At 39.5% G+C, this 19162-nt stretch overlaps 1 protein-coding gene across 3 annotated transcripts in view; it reads right to left on the reverse strand.

The window, feature by feature from the left end:
- Positions 1 to 446: 446 nt before the first annotated feature.
- Positions 447 to 19162, reverse strand: part of NMU (neuromedin U) — a 96438-nt gene continuing 77722 nt past the window's right edge. For 2 of the 3 annotated variants that reach the window (XM_089669324.1, XM_089669325.1), the window contains 4 exons: positions 12621 to 12695; positions 9652 to 9705; positions 6494 to 6532; positions 447 to 790 (listed from right to left, as the gene is read on the reverse strand). In XM_089669324.1, the coding sequence (XP_089525450.1) occupies positions 6497 to 6532; positions 9652 to 9705; positions 12621 to 12695 (165 nt within the window). In that variant the 3' untranslated portion in view covers positions 447 to 790; positions 6494 to 6496. The remainder of the gene's footprint in view (positions 791 to 6493; positions 6533 to 9651; positions 9706 to 12620; positions 12696 to 19162) is intronic. The other variant, XM_089669326.1, reaches the window with a different exon arrangement.

Consider the following 19162-nt stretch of genomic DNA (forward strand, 5'->3'; position numbering starts at 1 on the left):
TACCTTTATACCAGAGAACTATAGTATACATTGGCGCTCCTTTACAAATTCTCTGACTTGTACACTTCTGAATTCCTGTAATGCACCCAGGGGCGGACTGACCATTTGAGCACTCGGGCACTGCCCGAGGGCCCGGGGTCAGTAGGGGGCCCCATGAGATGCCCCTGGTACCTTTCATTAGCTTTTTCATAGGCTTTTTTTGGTGTGGGCGAGGACATGGGGGCCCCATGATCCTCTATTGCCCGGGGCCCCATGAGTTGTCAGTCCGCCCCTGAATGCACCTTTATACTTGACTGTTTATATCAAAAGAACCTTTAGTTAGCTCAAAAACTACAATAAGGCAAAAAAAAACAAAAAACACAAAGAGCTCTATTATACTGTTCCATACAGACCCATGTTTATAAAGAAAATTAACCAAATGAAAAGATGAATGCAATGAAGAAGAGTCCATTTTATAAACAACCCTCTATTGAGTGCATTTATTTACAGGACAAAATAGATGCATCTAGCAATTCTTTCAGCATGCACAGCTCTTCAGCTTCCCTTGACATCATTCAGTTTAAATACACGGTATAATTATACGCATCAGAACACTGAAAAACAATGTCATAATTTTAATATGCTTTAATACAATTATTAAATTAGGATAACTTGGCAATATTAGCCAAAAATAATTTATAATGTTAGCCTTTACATTCTATATTGAAAGATTGTTACAAGTGTGCAGAGCATGGGGTATCCAAGCCATTGTAGTAATATTTTCAGTATCCTTTTTTCTGTCCGAGTCAACCTGTAACAAAATTCAGGACATATTACATAGTGTTTATAAGCATCATATATTCATTCCTTATACGTTCAGCTTGGCCAGACTTTGTATAAAACATTTTTGACTATATCCACTCTGATGAATAAGTACTGCTCTATCATTTGTTATTAAATTGTATCATGGGCAGGGTAAATAGAAAAGCACCAGCAAACTTCTGTTACCATTGATGTAGGATTATATAAATAATCATATTTAACTTAACATTGTATTCGTCCTTAGTAATGGCACAAGGAACTCTGGGGAACTCCTCCAAATAGCTGTGTGTGTCCCAACTGTTCTCAACAAGGATTAATTTCGCAATGGGAGCTGAAGACTTTCACAAAACGGGGGTAAGTATGGATAGCGGGGCACACAGTGGGGAAAATAATTATTTGATCCCCTGCAGATTTTGTAAGTTTGCCCACTTACAAAGAAATGAAGGGTCTATAATTTTTATCATAGCTATATTTTAAATGATAGAGACAGGATATCAACCAAAAACCCAGAAAAAAACACGAAACAAATGTTATAAATGGAGTTGCAGTTCAGTGAGTAAAATAAGTATTTGATCTCCTACCAACCAACAGTAATTCTGGCTCCCACTGGGGCTATGTGCTCATGTGGTAAACCAATTAGTCCTGTCAATTTAAGAAGGTGCTCCCAGCAACAACTCGTTATGTGTATAAAAGACACTTGTCCACAGAATCTCTTTCTTCAATTCAAACCTCACCACTATGGGCAAGACCAAAGAGCTGTCATAGGACATCAGGGACAAGATTTTAGACCAGCAGAAGGCTGGAATGGGCTAGAAAACCATCAGCAAGAAGCTTGGTGAGAAGGAGACAACTGTTGGAGTAATTATTCACAAATGGAAGAAATATAAAATAACCATCAATCACCCTTGGTCTTGAACTCCATGCAAGATTTTGCATCATGGGGTAAGGATGATCATGAGAAAAGTGAGGGATTAGCCCAAAACTACACAGGAGGAGCTTCTGAATGATCTCAAGGCAGTTGGGACTACAGTCACCAAACAAACCATTGGTAACACAATACGTTGCCATGAATTGAAATCCTGCAGTGCGTGCAAGGTCCCCCTACTCAAGAAGTCACAAGTACAGGCATGTCTGAAGTTTGCCAATGAACATCTAAATGATTCAGAGAAGGATTGGGAGAAAGGGCTGCGGTCAGATGAGACCAAAATTGAGCTCTTTGGCATTAACTCAACTTGCCATGTTTGGAGGAAATGCTGACTATGACCCTACAGTCAAGCACAGAGGTGGAAACATTATGCTTTGGGGCTGTTTCTCTGTTAAAGGTACAGCCAGACTTTGCCGGATTGAGGGGCCAATGGATGGGTCTTCTGGCATGACAATGACCCAAAACATACAGCCAAGGCAACAAAAGAGTGGCTCAAGAAGCACATTAAGGTCATGGAGTGGTCTAGCCAGTCTCCAGAGCTTAATCCTACAGAAAATGTATGTAGGTAGTTGAAACTTTGAGTTGCCAAGCAACAGCCAAGGAACCTTAAGGATTTAGAGAAGATCTATAAAGAAGAGCGGAACAAAATCCCTCCTGAGATGTGTGCAATTCTGGCAACCAATCACAAGAAACATCTTACCTCTGTGCTTGCCAACAAAGGTTTCTCCACCAAGCACCAAGTCATGTTTTGCTTGGGGATCAAATACTTATTTTACTCAGTGAACTGCAACTCAATTTATAACGTGTGTTTTTTCTGGATTTTTGGTTGATATTCTTTCTCTATCATTTAAGAAACACATATGATAAAAATGATACTCCATTTCTTTGTAAGTGAGAAAAGTTACAAAATCTGCAGGGGATCAAATAATTATATTCCCCACTGGATAGAGTGATAGACAAACAACACAAGCATTAAAATATTTGTAAAAGTAGAAGGTTTTGTACCTTAATGCATTCTCTGCATTAAGGTAAGAAAACTTCTCTGATCAGGATTCCCCCCAGATTCCCTAAATACTTATCTGAGCCCATTCTCAAACTAGCAATGTGTCTGAGAGCAGAAGCTCTCTTCACTCTTTCTGTCCTCAATGAACATGGAGGTGGCAATAGGAGCCATTGGCTTCTGCTGCTTTAAATCACAGCCTATGAGGAGAGAATGGGGCACGGGGCTGAGTTGTGTGTGTGTCTATGGACAAACAAGGCGTGGTTTGGGATAAAGCCAACGCCAGTACCCCCATGGCAAGCGCTTGTGATGGGGGCACTTGGCAGGGGGGAAGTGCCAGGAGCGCCGGTAGGGGACCCCAGGAAATAAAGATCAGGGCTGCTCTGTGCAAAACCATTGCAAGAGCAGGTAAGTAGGACATGTTTGTTATTTTTAAGAAAATTAAGTTTACAATCACTTTAAAGATGCCTTGCTGTGTTCCTGAGCTGGGATTGGGAAAACAAACTGGGATAAAGAAAGAGTTACAGAGGAGGTCTGTGGTGCAATTGATGTTTACTTACACTTGCTCACCCTACGTTAGGTTTTTTTATATGGGGTGTGTGAAGGGGTTACGGGGGGGGGGGGCTTGAAATTTTTAAAAATTATTTTTATTTATCCTATACAATTTTTTTCACTATTTATTTATTTTTTACTTTACCCCCAATGTCTTTCTTGCCCTCCAATGCAGCTATTCCAGCAGACATTGTGCTGGAATAGCTGCATCCTTGGTTACACTAGCCAAGGAATTATAGCTGTGACCCAGGAAATGGTGTAATACATGTCGCCTCTGGTGTCATTATTCGCAGGAGAGATCACAGAACAGATCTTCTCTGAGTTCCTCCTGCATTGACTAGGTAAGCAGTTTCTCACAGTCCCCGGCTCATCCGTTCCACCATAGGTGCCGCCGGTAGGGGGTGGCCCTTTGAGAACTCCATAAAAGTGATCGGGTGGCTCTTTTATCAGAAAGTCCTTTGCTGACTCTTAAAGTGGTTCTAAAGGCTCAAGTTTTTTTTCCTTCATGCATTCTAAGCATGAAAGTAAAAAACCTTTTCTGTGTATCCCCCCAGCCCCCCCTAATACCCACCTAAGCCCCCTCTCGATCCAGCAATGTCCACTGGAGTCTCAGCTATCCCAGGACTCCCTCTCCTCATTGGCTGAAACAGAAGCGACAGACAAAAGGTGTCAATCACAGCCAGTGAACCAATGAGAAGAGAGAGGGGGCGGGTCCAGCTCTCTGCCCCCTTTTTCGTACTTTCAGACAAGCTTTATAAATTCAGGATTCAGAATTTGTCTCATCTCTGTGTATCACCTGAGGCCAGTCATTTCACTGGGTATAAATAAGGGTTTACAACCACTTTAAACCGGTATCAAGCTCAAGGCCACAGTTTGCTTTAACCACTTGTCTACCATAACATTTACAAATGTTCCTTTGTAGACCTTGGTAGGTAAGTGGTTAAGAATGTTAAACATTTCAGCTGTAAAATGGGTTGCAATTGCAAGTAATGATTGCATGGAGGAGGTTTGTTGCGTCAGGTGCATTGACTTGTGCTCCCTTGTGTTTCAACATGCCAAGTCACACCAAAAAGATTATTTCTAAAAAAAAGTACGATTGACAATAATGGAATACATCTGCTGAATTACACATCATTAAAAGCTTATTACAGCTGAATCATAATCTTTGGGTTCCAAACAGACCTTGGAAGGCTGTTCTCTAGTGACCAGCTGAACAGAGTGCCTGTATCTGGCAAGGTATAGGCAGAGTGTCTGGGCTTTGCTGTGCACTAATCTGAATAAGAAGCTTAAATGGTCCAATGTCCTAAGTGTAATGACACCCTACATCCTGGTTTCAATACAGCTGCAAACTGGGACATTTTAATCATGTTATTTTTAACCTTTCACTGCAGAATCAACAGAGAAAAAAAGGGAAGGTGTTAAACAGAAGTTTAGTAGTTCAATTGATGACTGTAATAAATGTATCAGTTTTTACTTGCTCATTTTTTCCATGGCTGGTCTAGGGTGAATCAAGCAATCATGGTTATGAATTTTAGGAATTGTTGAAGACTGTACAATACTTCCTGCATACATAGTATTAGCTGATTCACCTGGTTTTCAAAATGCAAAATCTGATATAGCTCTGCATGGTAGCCAATCGGCATCTAACTTCAGCTTGTTCAGTTAAGTTTTGACAAAAAAAACTTTGGAAGCTGATTGGTTTTTCTGCAGAACTGCACCAGATTGTGCACTGTCCAGTTTTAGTAATTTAACCCCATTGTATTTGTAATTTGTATATTTGAAGTGACTTTCAAATTTTCACCTAGATTGCTGTTCCAAAATCTGATCATATTTTTATATTTATATATTGATATAAATTTCATATAAATATTTGTAAATGCTCACCCTAGTAGTTCTCTGAATATTATTGGGATTTGCTACATTATAATATCTAGTCTTGATTTTGGTCGCAGCGAAGTTATCCAATTGTACTAAAAATGTGGTTTGTGGCTCACACATCTAAGTTCAACCTGTAATTGTTTACTTTTATTCTTTAATACTATACTGACAGTTTGTCCCTGATGTACATCCAGGCTTAAGCCTAGTACACAAGATGAGAAAATCGGATGAAAAATACTGCTTTCGGAGTGATCAACTGATAATCTGATCATTAGTACACAGCTTTCGAGAGCCAATCATGACAGTTCATACGAAAATGTCTGAAGGGACAAGCACAAACATTTTTCTCATAAGGTAACAGAACAAATTATTTTCATGTAATTAGTATAGCATTTGTAAAAAAAAAAGAGTGACCAAGATCGCGCATGCTGTAAAACGAAAGAATACATTATAATACATTACATTCTGAAGTGTATTCTGTCTTATAAGAATTTTCGTAACTCTAGTTACCTATTCATTTTCTATATGAGACTACCATGCAAAAAAACCAGGGCGCTCATTCTTCCAATATTCTCATCGTGTGTACGGGGCATAAGAGGAGGTATAGGGACAGAGTATAGATATTGGAAAATCCTACAATCCCCTCATGACTTATCAGATTGCTACTTCTAACTAGTCCTCATCACTGTACTCCTGGGCTATAGGACGGGGTGAAAGAGTAAATCACACTGCTACAACAAAACACCAATATTATTAAAATATGGCCCACAGCCTTAAAGTCATTATGTTTTGCCACTATATGACTTTATCTGGGCAATATAATAACCAAATCTGTGCCAAACAAATGATCTGACTTAGTTACAGGTATGCATTTCTGTGTTTGCCGCTCTTTTGAAGACTATCATAAAGATATCAACTTGACATGTAGAACTGATATTGTCCAAGTAAAACGTTAACCCTCCAATTTCTGAAACTGTTCAGCACTATGGAGAGCTCCAGCTAAAGCCACCACCAGTAACTAAGGCAGCTTTTTGTATTTTAAATATGAACATTCCTCTATAATCTCAAAAACATTATGATGATTTTAACTGACAAATGTGTAGCGAATGTTGGTAAATGTTCAGAAGGTGAATGTGCCTGCAATTGTACCAGCAAATATTAATTTAATATGCTTATTGATTATAAGAATTTTTATTTTAGTTCTGCTGATACATCATCACTTTTGTACTGTAAAGAGGACATGGCTATGGACACAACCATTAATATAACATTTAATTTAACAGTGTAACAAAATGAATGTAAAATACATGTTCTCATTAAATACATGGTGTTAATACCTCTTAACGGAAACTTGCTGATCTTCTTCCATTACGTGGCTGAAAAACAACACGAGATTGGATCAGACATGGAAAACATGACATACGCTTGTTAGCTAAGCTGATGTCTTCTTTAATGAGCAGTTTTATTTTTAGAGATCTGGGATTTAGAGATCACATCTGATAAAAAGTCCATGCTAAAGGTGTTTGCATTATGAAGTGCTCTTTATGCTTTCACCTATATCCGCAGCTACAGGATATCTGATATAAAAGGAAATGCAAAGAAAAGATTTTGAGCTATCCAAACCGATTTACCCAAGAGATGCTGTTATAAGTGCTAAAAACTTCTGCTGAATCTTCAATTCATTTAATATAGTGGATCCTCTCAAATTTTAATAAACACTTTGGCTTTGGTTATATCAATAGCTTTGCAAAAGGAACAAATGGCAATATAAAAACAACCTGCAATCAAAATGAAACAAAATATAACCATCTAAAAAAAACTGTAACAGTAAACCTCCAACTTTTTCATAAAACTGTACCTTCATGTGTCTTATTTCCCCTCCATCAATTTGAATTACTGATTTTAATCAGTGTGATGTCCCATGTTTCATCATATCCATATAAAGAACTCACCAGTTGTATGACCTTTAGAATATAGAAGTGCCATAATGCTTATGCTTTCATTTAGCCTCAATCCCAAATCTCATCTGGTTTTATCTTCTTCAGCACCAATCGATCTTCACCACATTCACCTCAAAGCAATATAATGAACACTTTGCTAGTGTTATAACTTAGAAAAAAAACAATAATGCAACTACTCACTTGATCTTTTGAGAAACTCCCAATGTGATGAAACACTTTAGAAGGTGTAGCAATGTGCACACACAGTATACACTCTAGTAGTAGTAGGGAATATTTGAGAGACAACCCAGCTCAAAGCTGTGAGACAAGGCGGGTTTAACAAGTGCACTTGTAGCACTGATTCTAGTGGATGAATAAAATGTTGTGGTTTTAAATAAAACAAAAAGCATTAGATTTGGGGCTGAGGCAAAATGGATGCAAAAGTTCCTTGCACTGCAGCCCAACTAATTGTCTCCATACGCTGGTTTCCCTTCCATTTTCGGATTTCTACTTTAAAAGGGACTGCAAGAAACTGATAGCAAATCACATTCGGGTACTCACACGATTCCATTGAAATAATAAATTTCATGATGAGTGTCTGTAAACCCAAACATATCATCATTATGCTTCCTCTTATAGCAGTTATCACCTGCAAGCCCTTTATTTGATAGATTTAATTGTAACTCTAAAATATCTTTTGATTCTGTCAGCAGCCATCTCTTTCTGCTGAGGCACAACAACACTAACCACAGGGTTTGTCCTGTTGTAGCATTGCTGTGATGCCTTGGAATCTCCTTGCATCAGTCTACAGCACATATGTCAATCTGGCGGCCCTCCAGCTGTTGCCAAATTACAAGTCCCATGAGGCATTGCAAGACTGACAATTACAAGCATGACTTCCAAAGGTAGAGGCATGGTGGGACTTGTAGTTTCACAACAGTTGGAGGGCTGCCAGTTTGACACCCCTGGTCAACAGGATATAGACTATGCCCTGTAGACTACTGTGGGCAGCCTGTATGGTCATAGCCAACCATGCCTCCTGTCCCATAGCTTTTGACTGACTCCTTTAGGGATTATAACCATTATGAATCATGAGCCCTAGCCTTCAGACCCTATATTAGGTAAGCATAATAGGAATACAAGTGGGTAGGTTCTCACTGCGTATAGCTACACCATTGAGTGTTATGAACTGCTGTTTCAGGTAATACTGTATGTCTGCTGATAATTTGGGGAAATCCTCAGTAAAAGCATTGAAGGTGCTAGGAGATCAAGTTCCGTGTAACTCATAGTATGTCATACCACCTTTCATGCATTTGTATGATTAGATTGTGTGTATATTGTGTATTAATAAATGTAAAAATTCTAACATAATAAGGTAGTCCTTAGAGCTTTGTATCGTGCTATATGATGTGACCTATATCCAGCAACATGAGTTACATTAAAACCATCAATGATTTGTATTTAGGCCTACTCATAACATTTTGCTCGCATGTATTATCACACACAGTATGTGTGCAGCACACATGAGAACAGGGGTGTGCATCCTTAATGGCTCTGGTTGGCGTCAGGCCTCTTTCTTGACATCACCACCTTAGAACATTGTGGCATTTTTGGCATTGCAAGCAGTCCGTTCTCTCCAAAGTCTTCCAAAGTGGTCAATATTGACCCCCAAGGGTTGATGGGACTAACCAAGTTGTCGATATAATTGTTGGAGGTCAGTAAAAATTTGGAGGTCAATAAGTGGTTGATAAATGAGGACAGGATTAATTAAGGTTAATTTCTCTTTTGATGTCACTCTAGAGCTCCACGCCAGTATATATAGTCCTGAACTTGAAGTTGCTAGCTACAAGATAGTATTACCCAGGGTTTGATGGTCAGTCACCAGCAAGAGCTACCTTAAGTTGTCTCTATCAGCTGTGTGTTGTTATCAGCTTGGTTTAACAGACTTGGGTGTTTGTGACCTTCCATCTTCCCCTTTTCAGGAAGGGTATACATACATATTCACTTCTGGTACTGAGCATACGCCACACTTCAAACTCCACTGGAGAACCAATGGGTAAACCCACTTCAAACTGTGTTGGTAAGCCATTGAGAAGCAATAGAAGTGATGCCAAAAAACTGATTGTTGTGCATTTTCTAAAAATTTAGCATTCTAATAGCCATAATGGCAGCTGCTAATGCCAAGGGGAAATGTCGACAGTATTAAAAAAATATTCAAGATGTGGATCCACAACTTTGTTTACCAACCTGCAATTTATATGTGCCTATTACATGAAAATACTTTAAATAATGATCTCATTAATCTCATCTGCATTTTCACATAATATATGTTTGGGGGTTGAAAAACAATTTGAAATTTTATAAATTTGGAGACCCATGAGATACCCATATAAGGGTACCACACTAAATATGCATATTGTGAACTATTTAAATTGTCATATCAATAAGGTTGTAGTGCCCAAAAAATGACAACTTAGTTTAAAAACCAGTGTTCCTTGTTGTTTTCATTGTTTCAGTTCTGTGTATTCTGTTTAAGAAAAAAAATCATTAATTACCCTGAACAGAAAGTAGCCTCTGCTTAGAACACCTCCAGGTCCCTGGACCTCCTCCTACAATTGGGGAAAAACAGAAAGTTGTTTTCCAGTATCTTAATTAGCAGATCACCAATTAGACAAAGGTATAACCTTCCAATTAATTAGTTAAAAAATTATTGAATACTGAGATACAGCAATATGTAACTGTAACTGACACCAATAAACAGTGACTGTAACCGTTTTCTGTGCTTCATCCACATTCATATTTTCAAAATCTAATGATACCGCAAATAGACTTAACTTTTAAAAGTGAAAAATACTTACCCTCCATGCTGAAAATAAATGAAAGACCCATGGCATGGCATGTGGAAGTGGTGATAACACACTGGAAGTTCCACATACTGTCTGCATCTTTGTGTATGCAGGCTTCCAAGACATATGATAAGTATTATCACAGTGAATATGGTGACATTATGGGATCCACTGTATGATAAATGTGCTTACAAAGTCTTAGCTCAATGTAACAATGTTCTACACTACTTACACTGTCATTTCAGGATGTGTTGTGTCCCATATATTTTCATTGGTATACTTTGAAATCTCTGTGCCATTTTGAAATAAAGATGTATTGTGCACACATACAATGAAGATGGAGCACAAACCCATGAGTCAAACAAGCACACCGCAAAAAAACTGTCTAAGTAAATACATGGATAATTGGACAAGATTTTAATGCTTATTCTGTGACTAAATTATCCTAGCTTTTTTAGCATGTGACAACTATTATTGTAATGTGTTTGTCCTCAAAGCATAGGAAGCTCAAATAATGTATTTTCCTAATTCTTTGTGTTTAACAGATTAACTCATGCACACATTATGCATAATTCAGGGTTTTGTGACCATGTATCTAAAAGGGAAAGTACAGTTTATTTTCATTGAGCACATATTCGGAGTTGTTATTACAAAGGTTAGCTTTAAGAAATTTTAGAAATGTTTGACATTTTGCAGACTAGCCATTAGAGGCACTAGAGACAGATAGTAATTGCACAATAGTTGTATAATTACTAACTGCTTTATAACTGTTGAGATAAGATATCAGCCACACAGTAAGGGTCCATTCACATTGGCGTTCTGCTTTTTTTTCATCAGTTCAGTCATGTCTTTTCAAAGAAAAAACGGATCAGTTTACATCAGTTTTTCATCAGTTTAAATCAGTTTTGTCATCAGTTTCTTGTCATTTTCTCATCAATTTCTCATCAGTTTTTACATCAGTTTTTTACATCCTTTACCAATGCAAAAACAGATGCAAAAATTGACCATATGTCCATTTACATCCGTTTACATCCGTCTTTGATCCGTTCTGTTTTTTTATGGAAGAAAAATAGGATTTTCTTCCGTTCAAAAAAAAGATGTTAATGGAAGCAGACATTAACGGATGTAAACAAATCATCTGTCTACATCCGCTAGTCCATAGAAATACATGGGTGTCCATTTTTCATCCATAAACGGGCAGATGAAAAATGGACAAAAGGAACACCCATGTGAAATGACCCTAAGGGGGATTTACTAAAACGTGCACTCAGAATCTGGTGCAGCTGTGCATGGTAGCCAATCAGCTTCTAACTTCAGCTTGTTCAATTAAGCTTTGACAATAAAACCTGGAAGCTGATTGGTTTCTGCACCAGATTTTGCACCACACAGTTTTGGTAAATAACCCCCAGAGAGTCTATTGTTTTAAATCAGAGTGAATTTCTTTCAATCAGTCAGCCAACTCATAGGCTGACCATAAGGCTGAACAAAAAAAAAAACAGATTCCTGCATCTACACATCGAGGTGAATAGAGGAATCCTCACCATTGAGACACTGTATGCTGACAGTGAGGATTGAGAAAAAGTTTACTGTTTGACAGAAGTAATTTGTTAGGGAGCAGCCACACAAGGAACTTAAGTTGGCTGAACCAGCTAAATTTTGATCCAACTATAGACTTGCATTATGAGAAGGAGCACTAAACACTTTGTAGAACTGCAAAGCAGGAAGCCGCCTGCATATGTAATTAACAAATATAGCTTCCCCTCCCGGCTACCCAAATCGTTACAGACAATCTGAGTACATTCTCTTAGAAGATTTTTAAGCATTTGGAAAATGCCTCCATTATTAGTCTGTGGTCTGCTGTCTGTGGATAGCTAGACTTTACTTTCTTTTCATGTTTGTTACATTTTCAGACCCTTGCTGTACATTGCATAAAATATACTCTATAGTTAGGCAACATCTCCAATCTATTGTTCTATATTTCTGGAAAAAAGAGAAAAAAACTCTGCAGGACAGATGACTCACATTTCTATGAGAAGGACAGTCAAGACAGCCTTGCTCAGCCTTTTTCAACACTTGGTAAGACATCTGCTTAACTTTGTATAAATTGCATTTGCCCAACCCTGCTTTACCCAACATCTCATGGAAAAGTGAACATGGACTTTAAATTTCCAACATGGCGGACACTCTCTTCCTGCAACAGTGATCACTTTCAAACATTTGCAGGGGGCTTTCATTGCTCAGTAATTAAGCTTTATATAATTTGATTGTTGCTAATGATGTTTGATTGCATGGATGGCCTGGAAATCACTAAGACTTATTGTGTATTTGTCTTCTATGAATTTATCATTTTAGTGCTTTTGTTGATCTAGAGTACGAATTAAGCCAGAATCACTTGTAGAATATATTTTACAATAACCTTATACAACTGTAATGTTTTAACTGACATAACTGAATCAGTGTATGGCTTTTCCAAACAACATTTTACCGCTAAAGGAGAAGGTTCTGTATGGAAAAGGTTTAAAATATTTCACTGTGCATCCTGAGTGTAGATATAGTTATATAATCTACATTCTATATGCAAATAACACAAACATGGAGCACAGAATAACAAACTGGGTAGAATTTGCAAAAGAAAATAAAAGAACCAGGATGATAATGCATAAAATATGGTTACATACTTCAGATTTGAATCTCTTCATCCTTCTTTCATGAAGCTGAGGAACGATTTGCAGCAAGGGATGCAGAACAGACGACTGAGAGGACATGAAGACAGACAAATGAGCAACAATGGACCTTTGAGTGCACAGGATGTCTTCTTTGCATTTACACGGACCCAAAACATTGGACATGTACATTACAAACTATAAACCTTATATATGGTGCTAAATAAAATACAAAATGACTACTCATGGTTAGAGTGTATGGCCTTTCCAAATAAAATGACAGATTGCAGCTGTTGTCAAGCCTGAAATACCCAAATTGGTATAGTTCTACTTTGCCAACAGATTACTGATTTTTATGATTATGTTAAACTAAAAAAAAGTGTGCCTTTTAAAGAACAGACAAGATTGGGCACATTACAGATAATGTAATATGTGTAATAGAGAGGTGCAGAGGATATGACATTGGTCAGCATGTGTAAAAGGGTGCAAAGGGTATGAAGGTAGACAACATGGGAAGGAGATACAGTAAATGAAGGTATGACAGAAGCCCAAATGTACAGAAGAGGGGTGCAAAGGGTATGATAGTGGCCAGTGGGCAGGAGAGGTGTGCAGAGAATATGACTGTGAGTAATATGTGAAGGAGAGAAGTGCAGAGGGTATGATAGCATGCAGTATGTGCAGTAAGTGTGCAAAGTATGACAGTGGGAAGTATGTGCAAGAAAAAGTTTAGAGGGTATATCAGTGTACAGTCTATACAGGAGATGAGTGCCAAGGGTATGACAGCGGCAGTATGTACAGAAGAGAAACACAAAGAAAATGACAATGGGAAGTATGTGCAGGACAGAATCACAAAGGAAATGGCAATGGGAAGTATGTGCAGGACAGAATCACAAAGGAAATGACAGTGGGCAGTATGTGCAGGACATGACTATTGCACCAGAGATAGGCTCGTCCACTTCCCCATTACCACCATTACCATTCCGCACCAACCCCCTTCCCCTTAACCAATTATACTAACAAAAGACAGACACCAATTTTGGAGTAAATGGCCAACATGGCCTTTTATTAACAACTCAAGTTACAATACACCAACCATTCCTTATAACAGAAACCCAAAGAATTGTTGTTGGTCTTCGAAGGCATACCAAACGATCCGAAATGCACCTGCGGACAACCATATACACTAGGCCTCCAGCCGCAACCAACCAGCTCGGAGACAACCATACCGTCTGCAGTGCAGCACCACCACCTTCCAGTTAAACCTTGGTTAACTGGGAATGTCCCCGGGCATCCCATACCACGGATGGGTCCCACACCATTGTTGTTTACCTTCCAAATAAGAACCACCTCCAAAGACCAACAACCGCCCATGAACCAACATAATCCCCCCTCTACCTGGAGGGACCCAAAACTCACCCAAACAGGGAGGGTGGGAGGGAACCTCACACTCCTGCTGTCCAGCTAAACTAACGCCCCCTCACAGAACCTCCCACCCTAAGGTGCAGCAAAAACCCCACCTACACCAACCTCTACCAATCATCTACCCCCCACTATCAAAACAAATCCCCCTGGAGCTAACCTTAACCCTTTCTGCTCCTCCTTCCCCCACTCTGGGCCTAGTCATGTATGCCCTGCGCTATTTCTTCTTTATTTTCGCTACGGGCATTTCTGAATCACAAAGAAAATGACAGTGGGAAGTATGTGCAGGAGACAATCACAAAGGAAATGACAGTGGGCAGTATGTGCAGGAGAGAATCACAAAGGAAATGACAGTGGGCAGTATGTGCAGGAGAGAATCACAAAGGAAATGACAATGGGCAGTATGTACAGGAGAGAGTCACAAAGGAATTAACAATGGCAAGTATGTGCAGGAGAGAATCACAAAGGAAATGACAGCAGGCAGTATGTACAGGAGAGATTCACAAAGGAATTAACAATGGCAAATATGTGCAGGAGAGAATCACAAAGGAAATGACAGTGGGCAGTATATGCAGGAGAGAATCACAAAGGAAATGACAGTGGGCAGTATGTGCAGGAGAGAATCACAAAGGAAATGACAATGGGCAGTATATGCAGGAGAGAATCACAAAGGAAATGACAGTGGGCAGTATGTGCAGGAGAGAATCACAAAGGAAATGACAGCAGGCAGTATGTGCAGGAGAGAATCACAAAGGAAATGACAGTGGGCAGTATGTGCAGGAGAGAATCACAAAGGAAATGACAGTGGGCAGTATGTGCAGGAGAGAATCACAAAGGAAATGACAATGGGCAGTATGTGCAGGAGAGAATCACAAAGGAAATGACAGTAGGCAGTATGTGCAGGAGAGAATCACAAAGGAAATGACAGTAGGAAGTATGTGCAGGAGAGAATCACAAAGGAAATGACAGTAGGCAGTATGTGCAGGAGAGAATCACAAAGGAAATGACAGTGGGAAGTATGTGCAGGAGAGAATCACAAAGGAAATGTAAAAGGGCAGTATGTGCAGGAGAGAATCACAAAGGAAATGTAAAAGGGCAGTATGTGCAGGAGAGAATCACAAAGGAAATGTAAAAGGGCAGTATGTGCAGGAGAGAAGCACAAAGGAAATGACATTTGGATGTATGTGCAGGAGAGAATTACAAAGGGAATTTAAAAGGGCAGTATGTGCAGGAGAGAATCACAAAGGAAATCACAGTGGGCAGTATGTGCAGGAGAGAATCACAAAGGAAATGACAGTGGACAGTATGTGCAGGAGGGAATCACAAAGCAAATGACAGTTGGAAGTATGTGCAGGAGAGGAGTGTGAAGGGAATGACAGTGGGCAGTATGTGCAGGAGAGGAGTGTGAAGGGAATGACAGTGGGCAGTATGTGCAGGAGAGGAGTGTGAAGGGAATGACAGTGGGCAGTATGTGCAGGAGAGGAGTGTGAAGGGAATGATAGTGGGCAGTATGTTCAGGAGAGGAGTGTGAAGGGCAGGGTAGTATATGCAGGAGAGGAGTGGGGGTTAGTGAGTTTGGGGATGTTCAGAGGAGCAATTTCAGTGTGCAAGAGAGATGTGATGGGGTTGACAGGATATTAGGGTGTTTATATGTGCAAAGTAGCCAGGAGCTGTATGTGGAAGGGTCAGAAGGGAACAGCACGTGTGTGTATGGAGAAGCCTGTGCAATGTGTGTACCATACTTCAGACCCTGTAGTAATCACTGTGCTGCTGTGTTCAGGTTGCTCTGCACCACAGCAGAGCTGGCTGGGAAGAAGTCAGTTAAACATGGACTAAAACTCCTTTCCCTTCATCCCATCAGTCATCTCCCCTTCCGGCAGATTGCAGAAGCAGCCACTAGAGGATGGCCGAGGCAGGATAGAGAGAGGGGAAGTAGGTGAGGGATGTGTAGTCTGGAAAATTAGATGCTTTGCACTCTATGGGAATTTTGAACCAGAGGTAGCAGAGATAGTGAGGAGGGGAGCCAGGGACAGGCAGGGGCATAGCTGGGGAATGTGGAGTCTCACATGTCCTCAGGCTCACCAATAGGAAAGGTCTGCATAAAGGTGGATAGGGAATGGTGAAAGTGAGCACAATAGGATGGGATTACGCAAAATAGGGGACAAGGCAGGGATCGAGGGAACCAGGGGTCAGACAAACAGGAAGAAGGAGGATAAATCACTACTGATGACAGATGTGCCCAATGGCAAAATTAAACTCATATTTAGGCATTATCCCAGAAGGAAAAAACAAAACTGCTGACAAAACAAAACTCATAACTTAACTTTTATATTAATAAGGAAAGTAACTGGGAAGCATGAAGAGTGATATAACAGAGCATTTTACTTCAAAATTTACCCAGAGAGCTTCCTTTTGATTTTGCAGAAGCCCATTTATATTATTTTACAACAGCCATTATGTTTATTGCATTTGTGGTTAGTTTTTGCTCTACAGCTTTGGTGACATCACTTCCCTGAAGAATGTCCAATGTCATCTAAGCAGCTGGATCTTGAAGAAATCTTCACTGCAGGGGTGCCCTGTCCTCTTCTTGTGACTGAACATGTAATGCACAGGAGGTCAACATGTTTGTGTGGGGTGGGTCTTCTTCAGAAGATTTTTTTGCAACTCAGCCTGGAGCCCAAAGCTGCAAAACCCCCTATGTGCCAGAGGTTAAGCCACAGGAAGATGACAGGGAACCCCCTAATGGATATTGTTTCAAGATCCAGCTGCCTGCATAAAGTGGCCATCCTTTAATACAGGTAAGTTATGTAATTAAAACTAAAGCAAAAAAAAAAAAAGAAAAGCTAAACTTCAGTTTTAAACAGGTGTTGCATTTAACACATTGATTAAAAAAACATGTCAGTAGATGTAAAGATTGCATGACAATTCTAGTATTCCATATCCAATATGGCAATCTTTCAAACTTGGCTTTAAAGCTACCCTTAGAGCTGCCAATTGAGAAACAAATTAGTCAGCTGAAAATGAGGGGCTGATGTCATTGTATCCTGACAAATTGACTACAGGCGGATTTTTTAAAGTAACGACAACTTTTGCATTGCATTTCTTTACAGCTGCTGTCTAGGGATTGATAGCGTGCTGTGGTATATTACCAGCAGTAGAGATTTCTCCATCTACACTGTTTGTCATGGATAGGGAATCAATTGATTTTCTCTCATTAGCTGTGACCAGGACCTTTAATCCTGGTTCACACTGGTGCCACTTGTCTTCTGATTTGACAGTTTCAAATTGCATGACAAGTCACACCCTGTTGTCAGCAATGGAACCTTTCAAATCAGTGCACCTCCGACTTTGAGATGCAGCATCAATTTGAAAAAAGGTAGGTTCCAGCATTATTTTTTGTGATTTCAGGTGCGACTTGCATAGACATCTGTGCACTGACATGTGGCTTTGAAATCGTGCAATTTCAAGTGAAGTTGCATGATTGCAAAGTTGGATCCAATGTGAACCAGGGCCTAGGCTTCCCACAGACATGAGATGATTATCTTCCAAACCAGCTGGTGACAGATCTGTAGATGTTCATCTGACCTGAGCACACCTTCTCATGCTGGCCAAACTTGGGGGATGGACTATGTTCCCTCTTTTTAATCACTACTGTTTATCCAAATAAGACAGACAACAAAAGTATCTGCACAGTGCATAAACATTTGAGGTAAAAAAAATGCAAGTATGCAAGTTTATGCCACAACTGTAACCGTGTGGCAAATGGCATCTTATATCTATTAGGGCTACTGTAAAACACCATAGTAATACAATCACCCTGATGTTACAAAAGATACATGTTGATATATGTTGCTAATGTATTGTAAAACTCTGACAGGCTTTGGACATTTAAATATTTAAATAAACCATTCAACCCAGAAGACAGGCATTGCTATACTGATGGGTCTGACCCAACAGCACCGGTTTTTGTTAGCATGCTCTTTAGATATAGGTACAGCAACCATTCTTATGTATTATACTGTGGTTAGTAATTCTACAACTAAGTGGAAGTGGCAGCTGAAATGCTTCTCTAATGTATTGTGGAACTTCATGGTATAATGTTATTTCCTGTGTGTTCCTGTTGGCTCAGCCATGTGTCCAGTATCATCTTGACTGGTAAGAGTCCCATCTGCAGCAGTTTTCCAATAGGTTATGGGCCCAGCTACAGCTAACGTGCTGAACACTGCTACAGTTAAATATATAGTCTTTAAAAAGAAAAAAGGGTCAGAAAAAACATATAGTACATGGTAGCTACTAACAGTGTTTCATCACTGTTTTCAGTTGCTAATCTAACAAACCAAAACTACCAGTCCTGGAAATGTAAAACAAAGATGCTACTAATAAGGGAGGGTAAACAGGAGTGTATTTAAGAGCCGAGACCACGCTCACCTACGAAAAGTGGACAGGGAAAGATTAAAACACTCAGTACTATATCCCTGAGTATAGAAGATGATCAAATTGTCCACATATGCAAGTGTGAAACTGCAAAAGAAGTGTGGGAAGATCTACAGAAAGCACACAAGAGAGCAATTCTAGCAATAAATTGTACTCAATTAGAAAGCTATACAATACCAGACTAAGCCGGTGAAAGGCCAGCACATGCAGGACTATGTAAGATGAACCTTAGACATGATGAAATGCCTCTGAGCTAAAGGAGAAGAAATGAAAGACTTCCATATAACAGCGCTGCTACTCAGTGGTCTATTTAGCAGCGGGAGCTTAAACGTACCCTGGAATATATTAAAGGCAAGTGTGTAATAGCAAAAAACTGAAAGCGCAAATAGTAAAAATGCTCCTATGGCTGAACCTGCATTAAGAACCAATGATCACAATTCTATTAATATACAGTATGAATTACATGGTTTGTGTGCAAAAAGACAGGTCACTTAAGAACAAACTACAGAATTTGGAAAGCTAGAATGAATCATCAAAAGAGACAAGTTAAAAACAAAAGGCCAAAGGTGCGCCTTTCACTCCAAAGAAGGTGCCTCATTATTTTTCACCTGGTGTATGGAGCTAAAAGTCATATGATCAATCATTAAAACAATCTTCACTTAGTTGGATCAAACAAGACAAAAAGAATTACAACAGTTAATATA

Source organism: Staurois parvus, unplaced genomic scaffold (assembly GCF_062004578.1).
Source record: "Staurois parvus isolate SC_StPar_1 unplaced genomic scaffold, SC_StPar_1.0 ptg000071l, whole genome shotgun sequence".
NCBI classification, from domain to species: Eukaryota; Metazoa; Chordata; class Amphibia; order Anura; family Ranidae; genus Staurois; species Staurois parvus.